Source organism: Colias eurytheme, chromosome 13, assembly GCF_061535395.1.
Source record: "Colias eurytheme isolate Ceu_HAF_F1 chromosome 13, ilColEury1 Martin Lab GWU primary, whole genome shotgun sequence".
In the NCBI taxonomy this organism is placed as follows: Eukaryota; Metazoa; Arthropoda; class Insecta; order Lepidoptera; family Pieridae; genus Colias; species Colias eurytheme.
In genome coordinates, this window is record NC_142992.1 from 4440541 (window position 1) to 4461456 (window position 20916).

A 20916-nucleotide genomic window follows, 5' to 3' on the forward strand; every position below is an offset into this window, starting at 1 on the left:
TGTACTTATAATGTGTTTTTAACATATCCATAATATTATAAATTAAATTATAACGACTCTTTCAAAACTCTTGACTCATCATTCTTAGAAGTTAGCGATAAAAGCATTTCGTAAAATTACACAATAATTAGAATTCATACATATTAATAAATTAAATTGTATGTAATAATCGGTATATAACATTTAAAGTATTAAATATCTATATAAAAAATTCCCATGACACAATGTTAATAACCATACCCCTCCGAAACGGCTGGATCTATTCTTATGAAATTTTGTGTGCATCTGGTAGGACTGAGAATCGGATAACATCTGTTTTCTGTGTGTTAGATTATTAAGATTTATATTTTTTACATGGTGGCAAATAAAATTTATACCTATTTCTTTTTTCATAGGTACACCTAAGCGATAAGAGTAAAACAGAACAAAGTTTGTCGGGACTGCTAGTTATTTCGATAATACAATATCCGGTAAAAATATCTTCCATATACAGTTTCTCGTGTGTCGTGTAGGTGTCAATGTGGCATCCGTACATGTCTTTAGATAAGCTAACACGCCATCTCACGGACCCCACTATCTTTATGAACCCTTAGCACGTACGCGGTTATTAACGAACGTCCGTTAATTATATTAGGGACCGTGTAATATTCGTTTCAGTAAATTGAATGATAAATTAATGTTATGTGAATAGGTACATGCTAATAGAATATGTTTTTGTATAGGTTATACTATTGAAAAAAATAAACGAAGATCTCTTGTACAGGAACGTGGATTGTCCAAGATTTTTTAAAGTATTATTTATAATTAAAAAAAAATGTTTGAAAATATCAATTAATTTCTTATTTCCTTAGTTATACATAATTTAGCGTTAAACATAACTTATTAAAGTTTAAAACGTTTCTTTAGAAAAACGTCCCAATATTTTAATTTTTTAAATAATGATTTAATTTCACTGAAAAGCTAAGCGGCTCTACAAAATACTGAGTGCATATTTTGTAATACATTTCATAATGTTGAAGATATTAAGCCGTGGGTACTTTATAATCGTATTATCAATTCCAATTCGTATGAGAATCATTAATAGCATTAAAGGCAGAGTAACGGTAGTTGACGTTGGACGTCAGATTATAATAGACAGCTACTTGACGATATGAATCTATTGAATAAATTATTATATTGTAGTCTCTGTAGCACTTCGTCTTTTTCCTTTATTTTTATTATTTCGATAATAACAGTTACAATCTAGGATTTTGATGATCTTTTTAAATAAACTAATTAATTTGCCAAAAATAAGGTTAGTAAGTGTTTATAAAAGTAATAGCCTTATACATACATTATACTAATGAAGTAAAATATTAGTTACTTTATAATTTACATAAAAAAAAACATGCATTACTTGGCAGCATTCGCATTTCTCAGTGTGCTCAAGGTCGAATAGAGCAGTAGGTACTTTATCACATAAAGTAGTGGTCCTTGTAAGAAAAACAATGCAATTTTCATGAAGGACATTTCCGTAGCGAGTGATATGTTAGAATAAATAACTAATAAAGCCCGATAAGGCTCCAGTCTCAGCGGAACCCACTTACGAAGATTGCTATGAGGTTTCTACGTAACGCACTTATTCTAGTGACGGCTGAGAACATTTCAAATGTATGGAGTTTTAGATGCGTCAATGTTATCTGGTTATAATTCCATTGTTTTTTTTATGGGTATATGATATAATATATAATTATTAGATTAATTATGTTATGCAAAATAAGTACGTTTAGTCAGCGAAACATTTGGGGACGACTTTTCAGTTATTGCTTTTTTTTTGGGTATAATTATTTTTTATTCGTATATCATATTAGACATAATTTAATTATGTTTTATTCACATTAATTCTATTACTCACGCCTTAAATTTCCCCACTGTAAAAATAACAAAATTATTTTATAATTACATTTAACACAAAGAATTCCTAATTTACCTTACCCCAGCGCCGTACACAAATATTTATGTTGTATTGACTGACACATGCCTACTCACGCGATAAAACGACTACTGAATTATTCTATTTCCTACCCTGTGACGTCCCGACCTCGCTAACTTTTTCGGGTCCTACATTATTTAGTATGTTCACGCGTTCGGAAATAGGACAAAATGTTTGTGGATTTGGACGATAAAATCAGAATATATTCGAGCTACAAAATACGGTGTCGTACCTGATGGAACGCTAATCTATGGGATTTAATGTTCAACAACTAGTGTAGGTACATATACGACTAGTAATTACGGAGTTTGTATCACTGACTAAACATTGATACAGCTCAACTAACTCAACAAAATGTTACTAAAATTAGGTGTTCTTTTTTCTTTTTTTTAGGTCGTGGGTTCGATTCCCACCCGGGGCAAATATTTGTGTGATGAACATAGATGTTTGCTCTGTGTCTGGGTGTTAATCTATACTAATATTATAAAGCTGAAGAGTTTGTTTGTTTGTTTGTTTGAACGCGCTAATCTCGGGAACTACTGGTCCGATTTGAAAAATTCTTTCGGTGTTAGATAGCTCATTTATCGAGGAAGGCTATAGGCTATATACCATCACGCTACGACCTACGGGAGAGGAGCCACGGGGGTGAAACCGCGCGTAGCGGCTAGTTATCTACAAAAGTGTTTATTTAAAATTATATTATATATGTTTATCAGCCATCTGGTTTCCATAACACAAGCGAAAGCTTAATATGGGATCAGATCGTGCCGTGTGTGAAAATTGTCCTGAAATATTTATTTATTTTTGTTACATCTAGGTCGTTTATGAGCAAGATAAATGAAAAAGCCAATAAACGGTACCTAAAGGTTAATTAACACAGTTAAACGTAGCACGAAACATTGCAGAAATACAAACTTGCGAAACTCAAACGAATTTTATCTGATCAGGGCTTCACCTTTTGCTTTGTTATTTTACTTTATGTATTCAAAACGTGACTTGATTACTTGAACAAACATGACTTAAATACTGTCTTATGAAACTAACTCAATTAGTTGTAAATGTAAGTAAATATCCGAATACCCGAATACCCGATAATGATCGATATAAAGAAACTCAAAACTCATTACTTTTATAACAATTAAATTGTCTTTTTTTACAGTAAATTATAATCGTTAGGTTTTATTTTATACACAAAAACTAAATAACTAAGCTAAACTAACTATTTGAGTTAATTTACGAATTTAATAATATGGTAATATTAATCAATTAGAATTTATTTCTTAATTATGATTGAATTCTTTGTTTAAATAAAAAGCAAGAAATTGAAGCATTAAGTGTCACATTAATTAATTGTGAAAAACCTTAAACAAGATTTTTGTTTTGTCTATTCCCTCTAACTAAGTACGAACAACAGACACATTCGGAACAAGCAAAACATTACGTAGGTTTAGAAGCTTCGAGAAGTCACATTTTCCAAATCTTCAGTCTTATTTACAGCTGGCGAGGTCAATCCAGGCTTCAATTTACTGAGCCAATCTCGGAAAACTTCAGAGAGACTGTTTCATTTAAGTTACACTAGGTTTATATTGTTTTAATTTGTTCAATAAGTAATTACGAATTTATTTTCTTTAAATAGCGCTCTAGAGAATAATTCTTGCTGTTTTGTAAACAATCTCATTCCATTTCTATTTAAGGCAAATACGAATCTGAGCTTTCAACTTGCAAGTTATTTATAGCAGGTTTTCCCACTTGATATTGAACGTCATGCATATCTCGATTCTCGGATTGTATCATAGAGAAACCCAGATGGTTGTTGGTAAAACAATAATATACCTGTAAGTATTATATCGACGCAACAGAACGTTAGAAGAAAAAACAAAGCTAAGGAACAAAAGTCAAAATTTAGCAAATTAAAGTCGAGAAAAGTTTACAAGGTTTCCTCGTGCGGCGTAGTTAGTTGACAATGACGGCACGCAGCTTCCACAGGGACTGTCTCGGAGAGGAAAAGCCTTAAAACAAATTGTATCAACCTCACCTTACCGAGTTGCGAACTTTGGACAGAGGTCGCTCGTATTTCTCCACTGATGTTTGTTTTTCTCGACTTCGTTACGTTTTATTTTGTTTTCTAGTTACTTCTACACGTGGAGATAAAAGGGCTCCGGTTTCCTGCTTGTAATTAGGGCGTTTGTGAGTTCCATGGAATAGCTTGTAAATAAAATATAGATAAGTATCTGTTATTGTATTAATAACAACGAAAGTGTGTACAAAATATCAAGTGGAAAAGTTATTGTCCCAATATTTTTAGGAGTAAAATAAGAAAATATTCCATTAAAAATTCGAAAAATTTCCGTTGATGAACGTAAACAAGTCACGCAGAGATCTCTGAATAATCTTTGTAATTTACTTCGTCTGAAAACCTACACAAGAAGCCAGACTATTAGACTTAATGCTTCCAATAGACTTTCACTTATCAACTGTGACAAATACATTTACAAGCGCAAACCTCATTCCGGGAACAAAGCTTCCATCACGAAACTGAGCGAATCACGACTGAAGGACCAGAACATAAATATAGGAACGTGATCCGTCATTTGGATCCAATTTATTCCTTAATAATGTTCTACCTTCAGTCAATATCGAGTACAATAAGTTTAATGATATTTGCCGAGTTATGGAGTTACATTGAAATATCTCAAAGGTTAATTCTTTGTCGAGCTTTATATTACGTGAATAGGTAGAGACTTCAAAATTAATAAGATTGTATTAAATGTTTATCTAATCGATTTTATGTGAAATTAAACTTAACAATGAAATAATACAACTATAGCAACTAGTATATCGTATATAATCTATTAAAATAAGTTTCAGTTTTCACGAAAAAACTACATATATGTATATAGATGATTGAATGATATTTTTTTTATTATGGTTAGTCCAAGTTTATTATATTTTAAAATATGTGAAACTTTTCCCGAAAAAAAATCGATATAAATGATTGATTGACACATACGATTAGTCAAAGTAGTACGTACCGATAAGTAACTCCCAAATCCTCAAAAAAAAATGAACTGAAAGCATAACAACAAACGTGTGCGAAAGAGTAATTTCCACAAAGCTGGTTATCATCCGGAAAAGTATCTCGTATATTGCATTCCATGACATGTCTCATTACATCAGAAGCACGTCCCTAACAAGCACAATAACAATATTGAACTTTTTCCGCGCCGCAGTTGCATTCATGTATTGCCGACAATTTTATTTTCATCTTACATACGATCTAAAAATTGTTTGTTAGCGATCTTGATAAGATGTACAGATACATAATATGCTTAAATGCGTTTAAGGTTGGGTAAATTATGCAGGATTTTAATGAAGGCCTTTACTTTAAAGTACCTACATATCTTACATCGGTAGGTATATCTAAGGATATTGTCTCAAATAATTAATTAAGGTATAATAAGGAAGACAAAAAAAATTGTGCGAAATTTGATTAATATTTCATAAACAATTTTAAAGACACGTAACAATATTTCAGGAACAATTTTACGCTTCTAGGTAGGTATATAAAGCGTTGATTATAATAGTATTTTCGAAACCTTTTCATGTACGAAATTTTCAAAAAGGAAGTGTTCTGCGTTCAGGATCATGTGATATACTTTTTCCATTATAATTTCTGAATATCTGAATCGAATGTCTTAGTTGGAGTTATTTGTTCTGTCGTTTATTTAGTATTTTTCTCTTGTATTATAAGCTTTAATGATGAAATACTCTCATCTCTTAATTAGATATGTATTAAGATTATTGATGCTATTGAGTATTGACACACAATTTCTGGCATGATACAATAATTGCAAAGATAAAGGTTCAAATAAAACATGTCCCAAAACTGTCTTCTACATAAATAACGTTTGATTTATGTGTACGTGACCAATTTTAAGAACAAAGCTGAAATCAGCTAACCTCAATCTTTTATGAATACATCAAAAGTTCAAATACTCATCCTGAATTCTGATTAGCTATCGTCATATGATCCGTACCTTCAATTTATCATTTTTAAATAACACCCAAATTAACTTGTCCTTCCTTCAAATTGCCTCTTATGTGGGTCGACCTAATTTTCTTGAATGTTTTTGAAACCCGAGTTTAATGAGCGAGTAATATATAAATATAAGTTAATTGCGAACATTAAAGAACCAAATGTGGGAGGGGGCTTAATTTGTCTCGTATTTCGATATTTAGTGCGTAGGATTTGTATATTCTTGTGAAGTAACCGCCAACTGAAAAGTTTTGTCGTAGGATATCTGAAAGGGTATTGTTGTTTGTTATGTCATGTAGCCCATGTATCCGTGTGGAGTTTCTGGTCTCCCATCGGGCGCGTCCCCAGGTGGCGGATAGGGGCAGGCCCCCCAGATATGGGGGGTACCGGCTGCTCAGCCGGCGCGGACCAAAACCAGGTGGCCGGAGGGCTGCTAAATAATACTCCTAGGTGATGGTATGTGCGCAGCATCACCTAGTACTGGGGTTGGGGCCGATGAGGCCACTGAGCCGAAAGGGCCCAGCCCTGGGTAGCGGCTGGCGGGTTTAACCCGGCAGGCGTGCTGCAAACTGGAGGAGGAGGAGGTGATGATGGAGGCAAGTTTTCAAAATAAACTACCCCAGGAGGGTACCACCAAGGGTGGAGAATCCCTCCCTGAGTCCAACTCAGGCTGCCCCACGTATTCTGGGGGGGGGCAAAAACTTGCATAGAGATTCCGACACTGAGGAGGTGGGTTCCCAGGCCTCCTCACTGCCAAATACTACTGGACCCGACGACCTTGGCGTGATAACGGATACTGATTTTATTTATGGTGATGAACCAAGAGGTACAGAAACGCGTGCTGCTAGAGCGCGCGGCAAAAAGAGTAATAGAAGAGGCAGCAGGGTGCCGGTCAGAGGGGGTTCCTCCTCTGACAGAGGTGCCCTCGGTGGAGCTGGGCTAGACGGCTCGATCATTTCGGACCGTGGGTTGGCAAGCGCAGGCTCAATGAACAGCGTGGCCACGCTGCGTTCTGTTTCATACGAGGAAGACCGACTTTGGGCGAAGCGAAGGCGGTCTCCTGACGCAAGCTGCTCGGCCTTTTCTACGGATGAAGAAGGAGTGCGTAGAGCGCATCGCGCGAAAAGGGGTAAAGGGCGCCCAGCCACCTCAACACAGGCGAGTGTTACGAGGCAGGCATATTTGCGGGCCCAGCGGAGGGAGTTAGAAAGCGACAGGAGTGACTTGGAGCGGTCAAATGTCCCGCCCCGGTCGGAAGAGGCGCGGACCTCTACTCCCCTCCCTCCACCACCAGCTCCTGGTGTTTTTGCCCCACTAAATGGCACAGAAACGGCGGCTGCTCTAGGCCGTCGCATTGAAGCCGGGCTGGCATCTATAAACGAGGTCCGGACGAAATCCCGCAATTTGAAAGGTGTCTTCGTGCGGGATCTTAAGGAGGCCTCAGATGTGATCCGCGAGGCGGCCGGACTTTTGCAGGAGCGCACAATGACAGAAGAAACCCGCCGCCTTCAAGCTGCGAACGACCGGTTGCAGACAGAGTTGGACGGCCTGCGCAAAGAAGTAGCCGAGCTAAAAGCGGCCCAAACCGCAGGTCCCAGTGGAGGAAACGCCGACCTGATAAAAGAAATAATGCGCCAGGTTGGTGAAATGGTGAGCGCCAGGCTAGAAGATATCAGCGACCGGCTGCTCCCGGAAAAGCGTCTCCGACCTCCGCTAGCAGCGGACCGAAGAGCACTAGAGCGGGAAAAAGGCCCTGCACTGGCTGAGAGCTTCCCTCCACTTCCTGCAGCCAGAATACCCGCTTCGAGAAGCAGAACAGCTCCTGTAAGGACCGAGCCTGTGCCTAGAGCAGCCGAAAACCAGTCAACTACGGGTGCACTACCCTCGCAGGGTGGGTCAAAGAAAAAGGGTGGAAAAAAGAAAAATCGTAGAGATAAAGAAGCGGGTGCAAATGCGCCTTCCGATGTTACCACCTCACAGCAACGGTCTGAAGAGGGTTGGACCGTTGTAGGGAAGCGCAATAGGAAAAAAAAGAAGCGAAACGGCCAGCAAACCCGGAAGGTTAGGAAGCTCCGGGTTCCCTCTACGTCGGCGGTTGTGATTGCAATCCAGCCGGGTGCTGAGGACCGCGGTATCAGCTTTGCCTCGGTGCTGAAGGAAGCCAAAGCCAAAATTGACCTAGCCGAAATCGGCATAAGTGCGGTTCGCTTTAAGCGATCCGCCACTGGTGCTCGCATTTTAGAGGTTCCCGGCGCCGCTAGCTCGGAGCAGGCCGATGTGCTGGCGGTCAAACTGAGGGAGGTATTAGACAGCGAAGTGGTTAAGGTGTCCAGGCCAGTGAAGAGCGAAGAGCTGCGTATTACTGGGCTCGACGACTCAACTTCAGCGGACGAGGTTGCAGAGGCCGTGTGTCGGGTCGGGGAATGCTCCGCAGAGCAAGTTAAGTGCACAGGCTTGCGATCTGGACCTAGGGGCATTGTTACGGCCTGGATCAGCTGCCCGGTGGCAGCTGCAAAAAAGCTTTCAAAAGCGGGCCGCATTCAAGTTGGATGGACCTCGGCCATGGTGCGTTTGAATGATCCGAAGCCCCTGCGCTGCTTCAGATGTCTGGAAGTGGGGCATGTCAAGGCCCTATGCTCTTCTACAGTGGACCGCAGCACTATCTGCTATCGTTGTGGGGATATCGGACACAAAGCTGGCCAGTGCACTGCCACGGCCGCACGTTGTGTTCTTTGTGCGGAGGCAAACCGTCCGGCGGATCACCGGCTTGGGAGCAAAGCCTGTAAAACTAAGGCTAAGAAAGGAAAGCAGGCGAGTGATGGCTCGGAGGCCCCCTCACTCGCTGCTCCGGCACCCACTGAGGCGCCGACTGTTGATGCAGCGGCTATGGAGACATAATAATGTCTTCACTTCAAATGATCCAGGTGAACCTCAACCACTGTGCCAGGGCGCAGGATCTCCTGTACCAGAGCATGGCAGAGTGGGCTATTGATATGGCAGTGATTTCAGAGCCGTACACTGTGCCCTCACGGAGCAACTGTGCAGGAGATCTAGACGGCGTAGTCATGCTGATGGCGCGGGGTGGAGTGGAGCTCGAGAGGATAGTGAGGCGAAGTGGCTGTGTGGCGGCTTCGTTTGGTTCTGGCATTGTTGTGGGAGTATATTTTTCACCCAACCGCCGCCTCTCTGAGTTTGAGCAATTCCTAGACGAGGTGAAACAGGTGCTTGATCTCGCACATCCCCAACCAGTGCTATTGGCCGGAGACTTTAACGCCAAATCCGTAGCGTGGGGATCTCCCATGACCGATGCGCGTGGTGTGGTGCTCGAGGATTGGGCGGCTTCTTCCGGATTGTCCCTCCTTAATCAAGGGTCTGTACTCACATGCGTGCGGCAGAGGGGCGGCTCCATCGTTGATCTGACGTTTGCGAGCCCGTCTCTTGCCCACCGTGTGCGAGACTGGAGAGTTCTGGAGGACGTTGAAACGTTGTCGGACCACAGGTATATCCGTTTCGGCGTCGCCTCACGGGAGATTCCCGGTCGAGTGACTCCAAGTGAGGGACGGCGACCGCGCTGGGCGTTGAGCCGCCTAGATAAGGAGCTGCTGGTTGAAGCCGCTATCGTGCAGTCCTGGCTTCCTGTGCCGGAGGGAACTGTGGCTGTTGAGGTGGAGGCGGCGTGGCTCGCTGATGCCATGACGCAAGTTTGCGACGCGGCCATGCCCCGTGTTGGAAGGATACCACCCAAGCGGCAAGTTTACTGGTGGTCCGCCGAAATTTCCCAGTTGCGCTCTTTCTGCGTAGCTGCGAGGCGGGCGTACACCAGGTGTCGAAGGAGGAGACACACTGACGCAGAGGAAGCGCAGTTGTATGCTGCCTACAGGAGCTGCGTTGTTGCTCTACAGGAGGCCATTAGCCGATCTAAGGCGGAAGCTTGGGAGGAGATGATAAGTGGCCTGGATCGGGACGCCTGGGGCCGGCCGTATCAATGGGTGAGGCAAAAGATCCGCCCACGTGCCCCGCCCCTGACCCAGTCACTTGAGCCCCAATTTCTGGACCGAGTAGTGGCGTCGTTGTTTCCGGACCGGGAGAGACATCCTCCGCCATCGATGGCGTCGAGGAATGTTGCGCCACAGGAAGAGTCAGATGACGCCGTTGTTCCTTCGGTCACGAGAGAAGAGCTGGAATCGGCTGCAGACAGGCTTAAGAGAAAGAAGGTTTCGCCTGGTCCTGATGGTATACCTAGTCGAGCTTGGGCACTTGCGCTACCGGCTCTTGGCTCTAGAGTCGAGCGCCTGTTTTCAGCGTGCGTACAACAAGCCCAGTTTCCTGGAAGATGGAAATCTGGTAACTTGGTATTGATCAAAAAGCCAGGCCGCCCAGGGGATTCGCCGTCGGCTTATAGGCCGGTGGTGTTACTAGATGAGGTGGGAAAGCTCCTTGAGCGTATTCTGGCGGCGCGCCTCGTTGACCATCTTGAAAGAGTTGGGCCGAACCTCAGCAACTGCCAGTATGGCTTTCGGCGGAAGCGATCTACCCTAGACGCAATCTTATGTTTGAAGACCGTTGCAGTGGATGTGGTCTCCAGAGGCGGAGTACTTTTGGCGGTATCTTTGGATATCGCCAATGCTTTTAATACCTTGCCCTGGACGTGCATTCTGGAGGCACTCCGCTACCATCGCGTGCCCACATATTTACTACGGATGATACAATCATACTTGTCAGATAGGTCCGTATCGTACCTCTCTCGGGATGGGTGGAGGCAGAGGCCTATGTCGTGCGGTGTTCCACAGGGTTCGGTGCTAGGACCGCTCCTGTGGAACATCGGCTATGACTGGGTTCTGCGTGGTGAGCATCTCCCAGGGGTCGGTGTGTTATGTTACGCCGACGACACGTTGGTGACTGCTCGTGGAAACTGCCTAAGTGAGGCAGCCCAATTGGCGACAGCTGGCGTTGATCTAGTTGTGAATCGTATCCGCCGGCTAGGTCTGAAAGTGGCCTTGGAAAAGACGGAGGCGCTGTGCTTCCATGGCCCCCGTAGGGCACCAGGGGCTGGTTCCTGTGTACAGGTGGGGGGCGTGTCCATAGAGATCAGTCAGACAATGCGCTATCTGGGAATTTTCTTAGACGGTCGTTGGTCTTTTGCGGAGCACTTCCGTCGCCTCGCCCCCCGGCTCACCGGAGCGGCCGGGGCACTGGGAAGCTTGCTCCCCAATCTTCGGGGGCCTGGAGATAGCTGTCGCCGGCTTTACACCGGTGCCATCCGCTCAATGGCCCTGTACGGAGCGCCCATCTGGGCTGATTCTCTTAGCGCCCGGACTAGACCCCTTCTGCGTCGTCCGCAACGGGTCATGGCGCTAAGAATATCGCGGGCATATCGGACTGTCTCTTTTGAAGCAGCCTGCGTACTAGCCGGAACCCCCCCTTGGGAACTTGACGCTGCTGTACTCGCGGACGTGTACCGACGAATTGCTGGGTCCAGGTCTTCGGGGCTGGAACCAAACCCCGAAGAAGTCTCGCGCTGGAGGGCTTCGGCTCGCGAGCGTCTGATGGAGGAATGGGTGCGGCGTCTCGAGAACCCAACTGCAGGTGTAAGGACGGTGGAGGCCATCCGGCCAGTCCTTTTAGAATGGTGCAGCAGACGACATGGGGCTCTCACGTTCCGCTTGACACAGGTACTGTCTGGACACGGGTGTTTCGGACGATACCTGTGTCGAGTCGCGATCCGGGAGCCAACCATGGCCTGCCATTGGTGCCCAAGCGAGGAGGATACAGCGGACCACACGCTGAGTGTGTGTCCTGCGTGGTCCGTGGCTAGACAGCGACTGGTCGCTGCTGTGGGGCCGGATCTCTCGCTCCCGTCCTTGGTTCGCGCCATGGTTGGAGGCTCCAGGTCCTGGCGTGCGGTGGTCGCCTTCTGTGAGGAGGTGATGGTGCGAAAAGAGGAGGCGGAGCGGGTTCGTGAGGGGAACCCTCTCGCGGACCCGATGCGGCGCCGGCGACCCTTTAGGCGCCGACGCCGAGTCGCAGTCGCTAGCGATCGCGACCTGCCTCCCTAGCGAAGGGCTCTGGACGATGGACCGGGGACATGCTCCATCGTCCGGGGCAGTGAGGTGACATGATGATGTTCCGCTCATGCCGCCTCGCAGAGGAAGGAGGAGGCGCGCACGCGCGCAGCCGTAGGTGGTAACGGAGGTGGGCCCGTAACCGGGCGTCCGCTGCCAGGGTCGTGGACGATTTCTAAGAGTACCCGCGGCCCCGGCTAACTGCGCGGCTCGACGGAACACAGTGGGGTTTTAGTCGGTAAGAATCCGACATAACCCTTGGCTCCATCCCCGGGGGCCATGGGTATCTTTCGAAGATTTCCCCACTATAAAAAAAAAAAAAAAAAAAAAAAAAAAAAAAAAAAAAAAAAAATGTAGCCCATGTAGGTATAAGTAATAAGTGTCATGTAGTATAGTAATAAGTATTTTTAAGTTTTTTAATAATGTTTATGAATTATGCTATTATCAGGAATTTTTTTGAAAAATAGATCATCAAAAACATCTATGTCAGCAATGACTTAACACATTTATATTTGGTAAGAAACTATTAATGCTGTTATAATATGTAGGAAAATATTATTTTATATAAAATATAACATTATAAATTATCTAAATAAAGACACACTAGCAAGATGTAGAGCGTAGAGCAGGAACCAATAAAATTATTGTTGCGAATAACGAGCGAGTTTTGACAAACCTATTATATGAAATAAGCTAATTTATAATTTATTTATAATAACGTATTATCGAGTCATTTCACTAATTGCATTTATTTGTCTTCAGGACGAAGAAGTAAAAAAGCAGCTACCCGTCGTCCCAAAATGTTGCGCGAGCGGACAAAACTTGAGCGTGACAATCGAAAACGGGAAAGTGAAGACAGTTTGCGCTCGATCCAGTCTCACGTTCCAACCCATCTTCCACAAAGCGAACGAAACTCACATATGGAGCTACGACAGCAATGTATTCGAAACAATCGTGGGTAACCCCTGCGCTTACGACAGGTGAGAATGGTAATCTAATTTAAACCTTATGCATAACGTGTTAGAGTTAATTATTAAAATAGAGCAAAGTCAATACATAGAGAGAGGGATAAATGGCACATAGGATACATATTTTTGGGAATACTGTAATAATAAATGGAACCATAGGAAGCGGTAATAAAGGATATATATCAACCGTATTAGTTCCGATAATTTTGTTCTTTATAAGGTTTCACCGACGCATTTTCCAGTAATCTTTTATTCTTTGCTTCATAATCCACCATATACAATCAAAACGACATAAAAGAAAATCTAAAAAGCGGAGCAATTATGAAACAAAAAAAGCTCCAACCTACAAGTCTAATACATGACCAAAGAATCAATTTTAATGAATACCAAATCCCCAAATCTGTTCATCCCCTAACAAAGCACCCAATATTGATAACCCAATCGAGAAAACATCCACAGGTACAAGCTGGAGCCTGACAAAGTCAGCGAAGATGAGTTTTATCTTCTATTCAATGGCTCTCTATTCATGCCATTTAGCCAGCCTCCGTTATTGGGAACTAGGAATTTTTGTATGGAGACATTTTGGAACGAGTCCAATCCGGCCGGAGTGACACTGCCGTTACTTTGCTTTCAAGCGCCCATAGAGGAAGCGGGCACATCACCAACACTTATAGCTTATGCAATCGGTTAGTAAGTAAATGTTAGCATCCAATTAGGGAACAAATTTAACGTCTGTACATTTTTCATTGAGTTTTCAACACGTTATGTAAACGACGATAATTAATTGAGAAATGTTAATTACGCCAAGACTGATATTTTTCATAGTTACCACGTAGCTATTGACCTTTCTGTATGTGTACTGTCACTTTCAATTACATAAAGTTTAGTCCAATACAAAACTTATCTAAAAATAAGACTATAAAAGTTGCAGAGTGTAACTTTTGACACTTTAGTTGACTTTGTAACAAAATATGTATAATTAATATTTTCAACACCGATTTAAACAACTCAAGCATAAAGATTATTAATTATTCGTCTTATAACTTAACCTATAAAAGTATATAAATAGGGCCGTATACTTGTATTACGTGGTATTACTACTAACCCGTACTAATGTTTATGAGTTAGTGCTCACACTGCGACGTTTAATTAAAAATTATAGCTTGTAGCTATTTGTAGTTCAAAGGTATGAAGGTATAAAATATTTTTCATCTCGCAGTAGTATAAAACCAAGAATGTCAAGGTAACTGGTCACTATTATTGCAGACATTAATTACGATTGAAAGTGTGGCTCTGCGATGTCTTATTGGAATTTTATTAATTGCAATACGATATTTATTTTGATATGTAAAAAAATAGAGTGGATAAACATAAGGATAAATAATGAATCTACCAATCAAATTAGGTATATTTGTGTATTGTTCGTACTGGATTATGGATATTATAACTTTATAAGTAACGACGCAAGATTCACGTTGCAATCAAATATATCTACAAAATATTGTATTAAAGTAATTTTGAGCATGAGATAGCAATGTTTACTAAGATAAAGTGTACATAATATAGGACGATAGAAAAAATAAGAATTGTATTAACCACACAGTATTTTTCAGGTTTAATTATATCAGTACCTTTTTTATTGGCGACGACCTGTGTGTACTTATTTATAACTGAATTAAGAGACACACATGGGAAAGCTCTGGCGTGCCACTCGCTGAGTTTAGCGGTGGCATTTTCCTGTTTAGCCGCAACACAACTCGCTGGTCATGCGTTTCCCAATACAGCTTGTACTATAATGGGTAAGATTATATTATGACATTATTTGTATATGTATTTGAGAGTAGTTTAGACCACTAGGCTTTTTGGAGGGTTGTAAAAAAATAACTTACTAATCGTAATTCTTCAGTTAATTCTTTTTCTTGAAAAAACTTAATTCAAATCAAATATTTTCCAAATTAATAATAATAATGACGAACCAAAACATATTTCAATGCGTATTTATTATGAGTTATTAAATTCCCTTTATAAAATGTTAAATTAAAGATGAAAGACGTTATAATATTTGATTATTTATGAGACTGTGAAATAAATTTAATGTTGTTATTTACATTTCAGCGTACCTTATACAATTTTCATTTGTATCCTGTTTCTTCTGGTTGAATGTTATGTGCTTTGATACTTATTTGAATGTTCGGTAAGTTTATGGTATTATTATGGTAAAATTATGGTATTATTTATTAATGTATAAAAAAATTTCCAATAAACTATAATTATAACAGGATTATACATTCAATTTAATTATTACATCAATATTATTGAAAGCAACCAAACCTTCGAATATAATACATATAATTTTATTTGTAATGCGTGTAGTGTTGAAAGGAATGACCTGTTTTTAAAATGGTTTTCTATATTCTAGAAATTTTGCTCATTAATAATATCGGTCTACTACATTATTATCATAATTACGTTATACTGTAATCGGACCTCAAAAATATTTTTCTAGTTGTACGTCAGACCAATAGTAGACTACTTTAAACTTAAAGGTTAAAATTTTAATACATAATACTTACTTATGAAAACAAAACCTTCTAAGAAAAAAGTTACGAAACAGAGCTATTACATATTATGTTCTTTAACCCACATTTTTTTTCAGGAGGTACATAAACGCTTCAGTAAGTAGACGGAGTATGAGGAGACGCTTTGCGTGGTACTGCGCTTACGCAGTTCTACTGCCAGTGCTATTGCTAATAGTTACCATCACTATGGACCTATCGCCAGCAGTACCTAGCACTTATCTAAAACCTAATTTTGGAGTTAAAGGCTGCTGGTTTAAAAGTAAGTTAAATATTGCTTTAAAAGTATTTGAAGACAATTTGCTTGATGATTCTAAGCGTCTTTAAATGAAACAAGAGATTAAGTTTTATTAAGCTAAATTATTCTTCAATCAGCTTTCAAATTGGTTCATTCTCATTGCTATTAAAATTTCGTAAATACGTAGCGTGCAAATAGTAATTCTTTTAACCATTTGCAGCGGACCAAGCGGCGTTGCCGTATTTCTATGGACCAGTCGCTGTAATACTTCTTAGCAACCTAATTATATTTTTCCTCACTTCACGCGCGTTCGCGAGGCATTATAATAAGCTTAAAGACGTTTCACGTAAGTTGGACTTGCTATTTTTTGATGAGGGTTTTATTTCAGTGTATTTTTTCAGACTTTTTCTTATAAAGTTTAAGCTGTTTCTTGCCTCCTTCATCCCTCCCAATTAAGCGATCGTTTACATTCAAATGAGTGAATTTAAAATATCAGCCCTCTTTTATTGAATATATTCTTAGTAAGTGCAAAGCTATTTGAATGTTTTTATTTGGATAATTGTTTTTCTAATGAATTGATTATATTAACTGTTTTGACCGTTAAATTAAATTAGGTACGTATAATGTCAGTACATATTTAAAAATACCTCAGTATTCATGTTCACGTAAAACGACGATATTTATATTTATTTACACATAAATTCTCCGAAAAAATACTTAAACGCATTCATAGATATTTTCATTTTTTCATACATGCGTACTCTGAAAGAAGTTAATTTACATACGAGTAACAATAGTCCCGAACAACTCTTTGTTGCTGTTTTATTGTTGTCTGAAATAAAAGGCTTGTAAATTTAGATAACTTTTGTTTGAATTTTAAACGAGCAGCGCGATGCAGCGGCAATATGTTTTTTAATAAACATAATACAATGTTCAAATAATAACTCCATATAATTTATCTACTTACATAAATGTTTGTTTCAGACATTAGGTCTATTTATGAAATAAGTTCTCAGAAACTAACAATGATATTTCATATTGTTATTTAGTTTGATGTTTGACGAAAATAGAAAGTTTGGAAATAATTTTTCCTCGGGGTAAACTTGGGAAGCTCCTGAAACTTATATTTCCACTTCGTCAAATTTATATTCAAATGGTTATTCTCATGTGCTTAACGCCTTCAAAATAGAGTTATTATCCACCTACTAGTTATAGAGTTATTTCTATTATTTGTCTGGGATGAATGATACGATGATAGATAGCTGTAGTATCATAATTATTTTATTAACATTCTCTTTATCAAAAGTGTTTAAAAAGTTCTGTATTCAATTGTTTTGTAGTGGAACAAGGTGTGTTTCAATCTTTTTTTTCTGTTTCTAAATCTAACTGCTGACTTTAGCAATCTACTGACATATGTAATAACCAAACCATTCAATAATCAGCATTAGACCTGACGCATTCAGACTTCAGTACGTCAGACGACTGGGTACGTCTGAGCACCGTGCTGGGCCAGCCCGTGCCGGCGGCGGAGCGGTCACCCACGCGCGACCACGTCAGCTTCAACCAGCGGCTCAAGAAGTATAAGAAGATGTAAGTTTATTGTGCATTTGACCTGATGAACTCAGACTTTAGTACGTCAGACGACTGTGTGCGTCTGGCCATCGTGCTGGGCCAGTCCGTGCCGAAACGTCAGCTTCAACCAGCGGCTAAATAAGATGTACCTAAGTTTAAAAGAGTTTAAATATAATGAATAAAAGCGTATTTTTTGTCTATTTTTACAATTGAGTTATAGTTAACTAGACCCAAAGTAATTAGACCTTCTCACACTAAAAAAACATACGACATTTGCATTTTTAACACCAGTAAAATAGATAAACTCATAAACATCATTGCGAAGCGTGGAGAGAACTATTCTATAAATAAAGTTTGTCCTGCAGTGTCTAAAAATTTTGTACGTACTTCTATACAGTTTTAGTTTTTCGCTTGGGGCATCGCTCGCGTGCACTTTTCGTTATCGCGCGATGGCTCCATTCCTCATACAGTTCCACCCTTTATTTCAACACCTTCAAGTTTGTTTTTGAAAAAAGCAAATGATGTAGCTACTTCTCTCAGACCTCATCTATGACTATGGTAAAATTCATGAATAAGGATTGCCTTTCAGTCGTTTTAATTAAAGATCTGTGTTTTGATATTGAATGTTTCTTGTTATTTAACGGTAAAACTATTGCTGTACAACACTATCAGGACATAATGCAATCTAGTTTAGAAGATCTACAGCTATATTATTATACAATGAGTTATGTATAAAAACGAATTGCTTGAACAAATTCTTCGTTACACTCAATAACAAATGATATCAAATGATAAAGGATAATATCTAAACCTTAATAAACTGTATTAATATTAATACAGCCGTCGAATTCGTACGTACGATAATCTAGAACTAATTTGCTCCACCTGACCCGTATCTCAATTGTGCTCGGAGTTCTCTTCACAATCAAGATAATACCTATTTGCTTTTGAATTTCGTGCCATGTCTGCAGATTATCATTCAATTTACAAGTCTTCTCTAGTATCTTAATTAGCTAACTAAATATGTGTTGTGTTTCATCATTGAAAATGTAGGATCTTCAGTTTATAGAAGTTTATGCTTTAAAGCTATGTAAATCCAAATAAAGTCATTACTTACTTATGTTTTTTTTATTAAATTGATTAAAATTAAAAAAAGTATAATATCAATTACATTGATATTATATCCCAATTGTCTATTTATTAAGGTTAATTTGGGTAATAAAACCACAAAAAATGAATTACTGGTATATTTTCCTTACATGTGACTTAACTGCTGCACTTAATGTGATGTGGAACATTGTAAAAATACTTTCATCCGAAGCTGTGATCCGAAGTAAAGACTATGCCTAAAAACCACAATCTAAATGTCACTTGCTTGATTTAAGCGATGAGGCAGTTTGCACCTATATGAAGCATTATTCCATATCCTTTGCTAACATTCCCATATTCTCTAGCTTCCGCACATGCTGTCTCCTATCAGTCATCATGGGGCTGTCCTGGGTGCTGGAGGTGGTCTCCTGGGCGGCGGGCGCGGGCAGTTCAGCCGTGTCTGTGTGGTCGGTGTTCGACCTGATCAACGCGCTGCAAGGCGTTGTTATCTTCGCCATTTATGTGCTGCAGCAACCCGTCCGGACTTTTGTTAAGGTACAAAAATAATTGTTTTTAGTTAAAAGATTTGTAATGTATATTTTGCAAAAAATCTATATAAATGTCATTATTTTTTTGTTTAATTTTTTTTTCATTTCTTGCTGGAACCCGCGGCGTTATTCGCGTGGTATAGATCGTTAGCAAATAAGTATAGTCCGTGTTAAAGCTATATTTTAATGGATCTTGCAAATTCATGTAAATAAAAAACATTGACCTAATTTAAAATTTACAATTTTTCTGGTTGATACAACTTTGTTAGATTCACAATATTTCGAAACAAACCTCCAACAAATGAACACATCGTTAATAATTTGCTTCTCCCAACAGTTTTCCAAACTCTGCAGCATGTGCAGGAGGAAAAAGGACGAATCCGAATTGTCTGTAGTGAGTGACAGGAACAGTATGTGTGGTACGGGCCGCAGGGACTTCGTGTAGACTACAGTGAAGTGATAATACGCCTATAGGTTATTCTAGGGTATTAAGTGTACTAGAGACTGATTTTAATACAGTATTACGCAATCGTCTGGCTACGGTGATAAACAGTGGGAATGGAGAAAAGTTCCTCTTTAATGTTTCAGTGAATTGTGTTTCGTTTTTTACTATGCAGTATAAAGAAATGAATAAATATTTAACTCTAAGTTATTTAGTCTTCGTTATAAGAATAGGTCCTGCGTCGGAAGCCTCTATAGTAATTTTAACATGTAGTTATTGAAATTGTGTATATACTTTTCCTTTCTATTTAATTATGTATTTACTGTGTGTTTGTATAGGTACAAATATAAAAACCAAAATTTATTGCCGCATTATGTGTACAAAGCTCATTAGCTTGTATTACTATCTATTTTCAAACGAAACTGTTTACGTCTCCGTTATCTATTTACTATATTATTACATATTGTATGAAGAGAGACTAAAGCTTCGTTTGCATTCAGGTAATATTGAAATTAGCAGCTACATCTGCTTCACAAGTTACCAATAGTTTTTACAGCTCCCTATAGAAATGGTTGTAATGTTAAGACAAAGGTGAGAGAATATTTTTGTATCTAAATAAAACATGACCAAGTAATAAAGGTTATACGTAGTTACTACGCTTATTTTAGTGAATAATCACTTTTTAAATACAATGTAAATTAAATGTATTAAAATACGACATACAAAACGGCCGTAAGTAAATATTATTCCTGTATAGTCTAATTTCTATAGTAATTCATTATTATTCGCCTAATTTATTCTCAGATGCAAATAGAGCATAAATTTGAGTGCCATATTAAATATTTGTAATTTTATAACATTTTTTAATTTAAAAATATTATTCTTTGAAGTCCAATTCATATTTCCATAATAAATTGTGAAAATTTTTCGTCTAATTTATATTTTATTTCTACGTTTGATATAAAAAAAATGTTATAATTAATAACTGCTTTTTATTTCAAATCAAATTTAAATCACAATTCGTGATGCTGACATTCCCATTACGAGAACTAGTCATAATATTGTAATAAATGTATATTTTAAATTAAGTTTTTAGGATTAATTTCAAGAAAAATTGTATTTTTTAAAAATGATACGTAATCCTTCTTTTTAATATATTTATTTCAACTTCGTTTACCTATATTAATAAATAACATTATTTTATTAAATTTATAAAAGTTTACTAGTCATAATTTTGTAACCATGGTCGAATTATTACGCTCTTTAAATTGTTAGGGTGTATTTTTCCAACGTGTTTTTTTCAAAATTTTTATACCTAATGCCAAAATGCAAGAAGAGTTTTAATTGTGTTTTATTGCTATATTTTTTCAGAACATTAAAAAAAAAGCTCTGAGAGAAAAATTAAGTTTATTA

At 39.3% G+C, this 20916-nt stretch overlaps 1 protein-coding gene across 2 annotated transcripts in view; it reads left to right on the forward strand.

The window, feature by feature from the left end:
- The window catches only part of LOC149903355 (G protein-coupled receptor Mth2-like), a 68735-nt gene extending 48041 nt beyond the window's left edge, over positions 1-20694 (forward strand). Inside the window, exons 2-10 of one of the 2 annotated variants that reach the window (XM_090108468.1) lie at positions 12833-13050; positions 13498-13724; positions 14652-14837; positions 15154-15232; positions 15695-15876; positions 16073-16198; positions 17316-17442; positions 18879-19068; positions 19399-20694. In XM_090108468.1, the coding sequence (XP_089964594.1) occupies positions 12833-13050; positions 13498-13724; positions 14652-14837; positions 15154-15232; positions 15695-15876; positions 16073-16198; positions 17316-17442; positions 18879-19068; positions 19399-19506 (1443 nt within the window). In that variant the 3' untranslated portion in view covers positions 19507-20694. Of the gene's footprint in view, positions 1-12832; positions 13051-13497; positions 13725-14651; positions 14838-15153; positions 15233-15694; positions 15877-16072; positions 16199-17294; positions 17443-18878; positions 19069-19398 lie in introns of both variants that reach the window. The other variant, XM_090108467.1, reaches the window with a different exon arrangement.
- Positions 20695-20916: the final 222 nt, after the last annotated feature.